The sequence below is a fragment of the Epinephelus lanceolatus genome, chromosome 20 (genome assembly GCF_041903045.1).
Source record: "Epinephelus lanceolatus isolate andai-2023 chromosome 20, ASM4190304v1, whole genome shotgun sequence".
NCBI lineage: Eukaryota > Metazoa > Chordata > Actinopteri > Perciformes > Serranidae > Epinephelus > Epinephelus lanceolatus.
In genome coordinates, this window is record NC_135753.1 from 21,275,741 (window position 1) to 21,286,124 (window position 10,384).

The window sequence follows — 10,384 nt, forward strand, 5'->3', positions numbered from 1 at the left end:
ACTATAGATGTCCAACTTGCATGTGGTGTTAACAGCTGTTAGCTGCAGGAGTGATGCTCTCCTGCTGCTGGGTGGCTTTGTCTTTTTTTTTTCTTTTTTTTAATACAAAGGTCAGTGTTCTTTGTACATTATAGGCCAAAAGAAAAAAGAAAACACTGGGCTGTCATCAGAGAAGAACACCTCTCAAAGTTGGTGAACACAGGCAGGTAGATTTGTTGAAAATACAAGTGTAAAATAATTGTTTCAATTTCTGTGCCAAGTTTGATTTAATTTCAAGTAACAATAGAATGGAGCATGCGCTATTCAGTTTCACATGATTTACTTACATTGTTCCATGTCCATTCCTAAGAATAATCAAGCAGGTTACTTTGCGGGAATTGTGCACAGGAGAGCAGCACTAATGCTTAGTATGTATAAACACAACTGTATACAATGAAATATGGAAGTGGAGGACCAGGGGAATAGAGAGACGGTGAGTTGAGTACACAGATAAAAGCTACAAGGCTTTAATCTGAGAAAAATCAATAAGGCTATTGAACCTTTCAAACATAAACTAAAGAGTTACAGGAACACAGGGACATCAGAGGGCACCCCTCCTGGAGCCAGAGTGCTCTTGACTCTCCAATCAGCATGCGGCAAGGGGCAGAACACCACACGTGATCCAATCAGATGAGCCAGGGAGCACTTGCCTTAATCTTATTCGTAGAGCTGAAATAGGCTCTTTTAAAAGTGAAATTAAATCTCCTGACCGTAATGGCAGACCACTGAATGTCAACCGAATAACGACAAGCCTCCAACTTATAGAATATGAGCCCACTGCTCCCGATGGCGCCAGGCACAGTTAGTACATACAAACAGAAATAATAATAGGTAAAGACAGAGGGGGAATGAAATTGCTGTCAGTCTAAATCAAACTCTAATAGTTTGCCTGACTGCAACTTAGTAATTATGACTACAACCAAGCCCATAAAACATGGAGATGACAGCTGGGATGTTGCTTATGAAAGTGACGTCTCCACTACAGTATGTGACATTTGGCCCAGCTAATGACTCTGCCTACTACATACAATCAGGGAATTCAATCAGATAATCACTGCTGAACCATGGGAAGCCACATCGGCACAATATGTGAAATATTATAAAGTGTAGTCCAAGATTTGTATTCCTCCTTCCTACAGAAATCACACCCTCAAGGTCTGAGAAAGACACAGCTAAGGCGCTTTCTGACAATTGTGTAAAAACATGTGAGCGTAGTTACTTTACTTTCATTGGCAGCCTTAAATATTCATTCGGACACACTGATTAAGCAACACGGTCATATTAAGTTGTTTAGCCAAGCACTTTTCCACTGAGATTCTCGAGTGGACTTCAGGACTTTAGGTGACATACATCAGCCTCACCCGTCGGGGGCCGCTGCAGAGTTGTAACTTACAGTAATAGGTTAGTTATTAAATAGCCTTATCTATAGAGTTTCACGTGTAAGATTTTAGTAATTGTAAAACAAAATACAAAAAGTTTTTCATTTAGGTTACTGTGATACTGTGAAACTGAAAAAAAGGGAAATGTTTAAGAGAGAAATAAAGCAAATTCTCAGTGGTCCAAAGTCTACTTGTCACACATGGTATGATGGTAAGAAAAGCATACAAACAGGCTGTCCTTTAACCTGACAACATTGGAGAAAAGCCCCCCTGAGCAAACATCCACAATGCTGGAGCGTCCTTTAGCAAGACACGGAATTCCTACAAGCCGACCCTGCACTTTGACCTCAGGCAAGCAAACACATGAACTTGTGTTTAAATAAATCCAGCCAAGATGTGCATATCACTCTCTGATTTAACACAAAATAAGTAAAAAGTATCAGATAACATGACCGGAGCTTTCATAAGTCTGATATCAAGGCAGTACTTTGCTTTGGATTAAAGCTTATGCAAAATAAAACACTGAATTAGTTTTGATACACCACTCTGGCTGCTGGCTGCTCACCAAGCAGGCTAATATTTAACTTTCAGTGCACATTGTAGAAATCAGTGCAAACAAGCCACACAGCATGCATCACACAGCAAAACGTGCAGTTGATAGAAGTCCACAGTGACACCTACCTGACATGGTTGTCGCAGAACTTGGTGTTCTGGGGCCGGTTGAGCAGCACCGTCCGCGCGGTGGCGTCTACAGGATCCGCCTGGGAAGTGGTCCCGGACATCTCATCATCTGCCTTGCGGTAACCGCCGGACGAGCAAGCAGGTCCTGCACCGTTGGATTGATGGGAGAGAGGCGAGGCTGAGTGAATGCGAGCGAGAGACAGTGAGACAGAGATAGAGAGAGAGGGAGGGAGAGAGAGACAGAGACATGGACGGGAGACGTGGTTTACGGCTCAAAAGCGAAGGCGACCAATTAGTACTAGAGGCTACTGTATGCTGATGTATGCTGAAGCCGGCGGGGTCGATTCAATGACGTTTCCCGTTATAAACACCCCCCTTGTCTTTCAGTATTATTATGCAGGTACCGTCAATGCACACGCGCGTTTCGCGACGCCCACGGGACCCCCCGCGTATAATGGATGTGCTGAGGGATGCACAATGGCGAACAAACACACCGAGTTTGTCTGTTTTATCAGCACGTCAACTTGTCCATATGCAACACAGAGAAGACCCGGCGCACATCGCGGCTGTCATTACACTACAGGCACAAATTATCCCAAAAAGTGACACGAGAGGATGCAACACGCTTCTCCTGCAGACTCTCTGCGTCCCGCCCGCCTGGCTTTGTCATCTCCAACCATTTTAACGCGTCGTGATCTCCGCGCATTCACCCCCGCATGAGCTCCAGGAGCGGGACATTTCTCATCCTTGAGTGCGCCTAATGACGGGAGAATGTGTGTAGTTGTGCAGGGACATTGTAGGGGAAGTGGGAGCAATGCAAACAGGTCTGGACGGCACAGTTTACTCAGCTGGTACAACAACGGCGGACCTGGGCGAGGACAGATGCAGCAGCACGCCCGTGCCCGTGCCTCCTCGCTCCTCCTTCGGCCCTGCTAAAGAGGAAGCTCGCGGCCCCGGTAACAGATAGTGTCCCGCCAAGCTCCGCAGCCGTGTCATCTGGCCACCTGCCGTTTCGGGACGCCTTTTTATGCGGGCGCGATTTGCACAGTCTCCTTGTCCAGTTTGATGCTGAGCGGCTCACTACTGCCGGTGCAGACAACAAGAGGGAGCCATATGGCGCTCCTTCAGTGCTGCGGAGGGGCAAAGCCGGGGCTCCACTTTTAAAGGGCCAGAAGCCTGATATCGCCTTGAGGTCTTGCGGTCAGACAGATGGGTCAAATGACATCGCCGAGGCAGGAACCATCCATCAGGAGATCACTTCATGTCGCTTCACTTCCACCGTGCAACAGTAGTGTCCACTAACTACAAGTCTCTGCTCTTTCTCATTAGTTTGCACAGATGCAGATAGTTTGTGTCAGACTGCATCTCCAGTAATGAGATAAGATATAAGAATTATATCTGGAAAGCCACAGGTAAGCCTCTAACAAAATCCTGTTATTATTCTGATAATATAGCCCGTGCAGTGTGCCTGTAGTGCTCAGTTGTTAATATATGGTGAGCTGCATAATAAGGTTATTTGTGCGGATTGTTGCAGGCCTATCTTTTCTTAGGATCTGGGAATTGTGTGCCTGTCTGTGAGTGAGCTTGTAAGTTAAAACAACAGCCTAATTGCATAAATAATTTAGGATCGAATAAACACTGCAGGCTTTAGCAGATTGAGTTTCCACAGTCCTGAATCTCTATTTCTGCAGCACTATAATCCCACATTTAACGGATCATTCTCTCCCCTCATCAATAACCAAAATAGCATTATATTCCACTCAAGCTTGTTATTCTGAAGCAGGCGAGGAACTGTAAAACGACCCAGATAAAAGCCAGTCAGGTTTATCTACCTGATGTGCTATCATCACCACTGACATGTCAGACTTCCACTTTACCACACACAGAAAGTCGTGTGTGTTAAAAGGAAACAGCTTCAATAACTGCATCTTTTTGAGTGCTATTTAAAGGGTGCTATCATATCATATCTATCCTATCTAAAGGGGAGATATTACTTTGGTTTAAAACTCTAAGCACAGTATAGTGCTATAGCACACCAGCCTGCAAAGTGTCTGCACGAGGAAGAGAGCAAGGGTCAAAGTCTATCCAAGCAAAATGATAATAAGCAGCCTATCCCTCATTGCTATATCTCCAACCAAGCTATTACCTCTGGACCTAATAGAGCAATAAGTCACAATCACAGCTCAGCACTCCACACTGCAAATGGCACAGGGGTCAATCAAGATAGCGAGTGATTGTAAGGAAATGATTAAGAAGGTTAAAAGGTAGTGAAGGGCGATGCACATGGTTACCTGGAATGTCTTCTTTCCCTTTCCTTTTTGTACCTTTCTCTCTTCCTCATGAATCGTCTACACCTTCTATACCTTGTTGCTTATTTCTGTTCATGCAGCACTGTTTACTGTCCTCTCAACCCCTCCTTACCTCCACCTTTTAACCCTCTAGATCCTACCTTTCCAAGCAGATCAATAATGGCTTTCTCAGCAGCCCACTTCAGCTCTGATTCATTTCTGAAGAGATCAATGGCTCGGTTACTCATCTCTGATGGAGAACAGGCTCAGTCACCTCCGTAACTTATTACTGATGCACCACTGATGAGTCAGCAGCAAACCCCAGCAGCGCACAGTCAGGTCAATTACACATGAAGCACCCAGGCTGGCCGGACAGGTACCATAGGTCTGATAACCTGCAGCCAGAGCAGGTAAGACTAGACCGATCAGCTACCCATTTAGTTGGTGAGGCTTAAACAGCAAATATCCCCTTTCTTAAAAACAATGCTACACATTAATTAGCCAAACTTCCGTGCATTATGTAGAGGAGCTTAATAGCCCTTTTACTGTCTCTCCAACATGAACATGTGTGTCATTAGAAGCCTATTAAACCAAAAACATTTTATACAGTGGGCAGATAAAATTACTGGTTCTGGTATCAGTGAGCAGAACAAGGGCAATGCAGTCTGAAAATGCAGGCAATTAAATCCATCATGCATGTCATTTGAAGAAGATGTCACTCATCACACGCTTCATAATATCTTAATATGGAGTATTAACTTTTGGGCTGAGCCCAAGCTGCCCTGGCCTTGAGCCAAAGTTTCACTGTTAAAAGTAGGCTAGGCTACTAAATAATGGATAAAGACGGGCTGCATAATTCATCTACATTTTCCAGTATGGCAGAGCATATTTCACCAGATGCTCTGCCTTGGTGTTGTGCCCCAGTCTTCACTCAAGAAATGGCTCACATGTCAGCCACTATCGGCGTGTCTCCCTCAGCGGCTGTGTCAATTAGCGCGACTGCCAGAACTGCGTCTTAAATGACACCGATATAGCTTTTGGAAATGCTTGCACGTTTAATTGAATCTCGTCTAATAGAAATGCACTTCATATCTTCTAAACACCCAGCCCAGGGCGGAAATGAGCCAGAAAGGAAAGAACGACTAATCATAACAGCAGTTATAGTAGAATAGCTACAATTATCCCCAGCTGTCTGAGCACTCCAACCCCCACAAGCAACACTGAGGACACACACTCTGGCTGTTTACACATTTTTATCATCGGAAAACTGTCAAAACATTTAAAATGCAATTGCACTTGGGTAGCTAAATGAGCATGGCAAATCAGAGTGTATTGCATATACTGTGCATATGAATCCTCTAACAGCCACAGGCCCTGCAAAAGTGTTCTTGAGCTAAACACTCAACCACAACCACCTTAATTAGTTTTCACAACTAATAAAATAAACAAAACATAAAATATCTTTCCCCACACACTTCCATCCAGCCAACAATAATGCTGTGTGGTTAGAAATGCATTACCAACAGAGCATCGTCTGCCTGAGCGAACCCTACGTCCCATGGCTGTCCTGGCCTCAAGACCTGCAGGCCCTATTTGCAGGTCCTCGTTTAACTAGCCTCAAGCATTCCCAGTGGGTCCTTTGTCACCATAACAGAGTAGGAAGTAAGGAAAGAAAGCCTCTTACGCACCAAGTTTACGAGCATGATAATCCCTTCTGTGTCTGCTCTGCAACTTCACCTGCTGCTAAGCCATAACCTGGTAATCCTACAGGTGACACTGCGGCACGCACACAAATACACATTACACTGATGTATGCATATGCACATATACATACACACACACTGACACTGTTTTATGGGTACACTCTCACACACACACACACGCAGAGTCGAACATACATCTTTTAATGCCAGAAAACATGCAAGGCCCCGACATGCTGCTAGTCCCCTGCCCCCTGTCTGACATCTCAGTCACTTATGTGTCATACACACATGCAGCAGTGTTCATGTACATGCTCTGTTCAGGCATGCCATGGCAACACATGCATGTGTCGTGTTCTACAGCATGCAGATGTGTCTATATTGACAGTTTTGCTTATTGACCCCAGTGCATATTGATCTGTCTTCATCGGCATGGTCTGACATGAGTGGCCACCCCACTATCCACAAGCACATGCAGTGAAAGGGTTATTTCCTGTTCAGCATTCATCACTCCAGGCCCCAAGGAGCTACAGATTATTCAAGGTCCACAGCAGATATTTCGTATCTACACCTTTTCAGACAAGAACCAGAGACACTCTAGTAGGTCACTAGACATTGTAGCTCTTGAGGGCCGGGGGTTGGGAGACACCTGCTCCTAGCCGTTGCGCATGGCCACATGCACCTTGGGACTCCAGACACAAATGGGGCGTCATCCAGTCTAATTCGAGCAAACTCACTTTTGTCAAACCTGTCTGTGAGGCGGGCACGCATGGTAGCGCCGGTGCCCTCGCCTGGGTCCTGCGGTTCAGAAGCCTCCTGCCTAATGGTGGTCAACACTAACTGCTCTGTGGGTGCCAGAGAGGCCGCGGCAGGAGAAAACAACACACACAAGACAAGGAGTCAATATACACATACCACACACAACACATCTGTGTCAATAACTGAACTGTAAATGTGTTTGTATTTGCCCATTGCTGGAGGCATTGATAGTCAGATGAGATTCATGCCTGCAGGTGAAATATGTTGGCCCCGAAGAGTTGCATACAGACATAGACTTGACCAAAACCTTGTGGCTTGCACAGGAGCGCCCCCCTGTGTCCAAAATACGTAAATACATCACTACTGCAATTTATTAGGCCTCTCTCTATCTCTCAATAGGCATCTTCAGTAGCTTGGCAGCCATGACAACCGGTCATTATCTTTCCAAAACAGATGTATTGTTGACAGTTGGCTGAGCTGCATGACTCGCATAAACTAGACACATCAACAAAGGGACAAGATGTGCCCTCACATTTAAATACAAATCCTATGGGCTGTCCAGGACTGTCTGCAAAAACTGTAAGACATCTCCATTACAGTTTGTTTAGCTTCTGTGACATAAGGGTAAAATCATTTTTTCTACAGTATAATATGCTTTCTCCACCAATGTGAGAAGTGCTTTATGTGCTTGTGAGTAGACCACTTCTGTATAAAAGGTGCAAATGTTGGTTTGAGTTTGTATCACCTTTTATTTATGGTCTTCCTACATACAAACAAGTACAAATATTACTCTGTGTGTGAATGTGTTTCAGAGTGTGTGAGTAAATGTGACAGATTGGTAGCCGCAGACGTCATCGCCAGGGATATGGCAGCTCGCTAATTGGAGCAAAGAAGCAAGAGGTCAGGCTCCAAGAGATTACCGTAAAGGCAGCAAAGTGAATCCAGGAGAGAACACATGTACATACTGGAGTACCCCTCCACATCCACCCTGATATGCTTTAAATACAGCAATAGTAAACACTCTTATACAATTTTCAGACACCAGAAACCAAAACAAATGCCCACTAGAGATCCTTAAAGTCCCACATTAATTGCTCTGATACAAACAAGAAGAAAAACACATGACTAGGTCAGTACTGGATGTAAAACAAACAACTGACAACAGAGATGTGACTCATTTGTGAGGCCTTATGATATTATATATAATTAAAACTTACAAATATGATGGCAAATATTATATACCTTTTGTCACTATACAGTCAAAAATGTACACCTCTACCTTTTGAAACTGGTGCTGAACCATTTTAACCTTTGACCTGCCTTCTAGTAAAAATGTGCTACCCCCAGTGTCAAAAGATCGAGTGGCATATTCTTTTAACAGCAAATAAATTTCTGGGAAACTCTGGCCTGAAGACAGTGTGGCCCAGTTGGCGCTCATCTCTGCTCCAAATTTGCCCTGCTTACTATTTCTGGAAGCTGCATGAGGCATGCAGCCACACATATGCGCACACACACACACACACACAACAGCAAAGCAGCCCGACAATATGTGCCAGTCACTATTATAAGCCACTGGATGAGCCAAACACATGCTCCTCTCTTCCAGGACAATCCAATCCGATGTCAGTTTGCCATGAGTGAAGTCATCCGAGGCAGCTTTGTGTTTTAAAAATCCCCCTCCTCTCTCCAGCTCCTACTCTGACGAGAATATGAGGCATCTTCTCCCAAAAAGTGAGACTATAGCCCTCACCATACAGTTTGTCATGGGGGATTTATTTGAATTAACAGTCTTGGACTCATACAGACACAGTCCCTCCGAGCAACTGCCTTAACCATCTCTTTCCGACACGTGCATGGGCGCAGGTTTCGTTTCAACATCTGGGGACACACATATGAAACAGGATTTGGGGGTCATCTGCTGGAAAATATCAGGCAAAATTGTGGGAGGAGTGGACAGATTCCAAGGTCTGGACCTTGGCAATTAATGTCCTGCATTCTGGTGAATTTCTATGCACCAATTTGTGCCCTTTCTGTATTAATTTCTGCTGTAAATGTCTTATTTTGACAAAATAAACCCCCTCTGCTACCTTCATGTTCTTACTGAGGGGGGCATGTCTCCTGCATCCCCCTGAAATCTACACCTTTGAAGACATGAGTGTGTACATTGCTGTGATGTAAAACAGGTCCTGGATGTGTGGATGGCCTTCAGGTCAGGTGAGCTTAATTTCTGGACGGGCTCAGAATGAGAAACGCTCTTTAGACGGTCACGTGGATTTTAAGTCGGCGAGGTAATAGGCTGTTCTTTGACTGATCTATGGGATCTGGCTTTGACGTTTGAAATGCAAAATAAGTTCCCTTTGAACACTTGGATATGGACTAATTTAGACGAGTCATTCCATGCGAAAATATCCCATATGATGCGATCCAGGAGGTCTGGATACAAGAGGCTGTTGCAACATTATATAATACCATAATGATGCCATAGGAAACACAGTGCATTGAATTCAGAGTGATAAGGTCACACAACAAATCACATTCATCCTATCAAGAATAAATGTTATGTTTTCGTTAAGGCACAGCACGGATAACTTCGCTTGTTTATATAAATATCCCATCTTATTATATAAAGGGCAGACGGTGCTACCTTAAGCAGGCACCTGCAGTCTGCTTGCCCTTGCATCACCAACCGGTGCCAAAAACCGAGCGAGACTGGAGGATAAACACCGGTACAGCAAGTCACCCCACATGCATGCCGCAGTCCCGGACAACACCGATCCCCGTTATTATGCCAAGCACATCTCAAAGAGGCCTACGCACGATTATATACAGGCCGCTATACCCTCTATAATGACAAGCCTGTCATCGACACAGATATTAACACGGTTTGACAGTGACAGATCACGATTTAAGCGGGCGGAACCTTGACAGAGCAGATATTGAGCAAGGTGTTTGTTGTTGTTTTATAGCTTACCTCCCTCACTGTGTATCTTCTTGGCTCTCCGGTTGAAATACATCTTGCTGGTGGTGAAGGACTGTCAGAGAGGCTGGGGCGGGGAGGCCGCAGCGGTGGCATGCTCATGGCTCACCGACAGAGCAGGGGAAGGCTGCTCCAGGCCCGGGCTGCGGCCGCCGCTGCTGCTGCTGCTCAGGGACCATTATTTCTCGGCAGGACCGCGGAGGTAATGTTGTGGAGGGTAGCTTCAGCCAGCGTCGAGTCAGGCGCAGTGAAGTAAGTGCTACTTCCGGTCACTGCTTTCAAAATAAAGTACGTTACAGTAAAGGCTCAAGGGGAATGCGCTCCATCTTCAGTGTAATAAATAACAACGTTATTTTTACCTGTCAGCATGTACAGTTCAATCATGTGACAATACAATTGTGGATAGGTGTAGCCACATTTGCAAGATCAATGTTACAAGCTATTTTAAACAAATATTATCTAGAAAATACTTCACATTTTTTTTAACATTTAATACTCTAACACAACATTTACAGCCTATAAAAATTGGACAGACCTGAGGAAACTGGCAGATAAGGGTGT

General features: G+C 44.8%; 1 protein-coding gene across 5 annotated transcripts in view; it reads right to left on the bottom strand.

Moving 5' to 3' along the window:
• atp8a2 (ATPase phospholipid transporting 8A2) overlaps positions 1-10,058 on the bottom strand; it is a 57,165-nt gene extending 47,107 nt beyond the window's left edge. The window contains exons 1-3 of one of the 5 annotated variants that reach the window (XM_033638621.2): positions 9,818-10,005; positions 6,825-6,932; positions 2,100-2,244 (exon numbers count right to left, since the gene is read on the bottom strand). In XM_033638621.2, the coding sequence (XP_033494512.1) occupies positions 2,100-2,244; positions 6,825-6,932; positions 9,818-9,860 (296 nt within the window). In that variant the 5' untranslated portion in view covers positions 9,861-10,005. Of the gene's footprint in view, positions 1-2,099; positions 2,278-2,967; positions 3,094-6,824; positions 6,933-9,817 lie in introns of those variants that run through there. The other 4 variants (XM_033638625.2, XM_033638624.2, XM_033638626.2 and 1 more) reach the window with 4 other exon arrangements.
• Between the last annotated feature and the right edge of the window lie 326 nt (positions 10,059-10,384).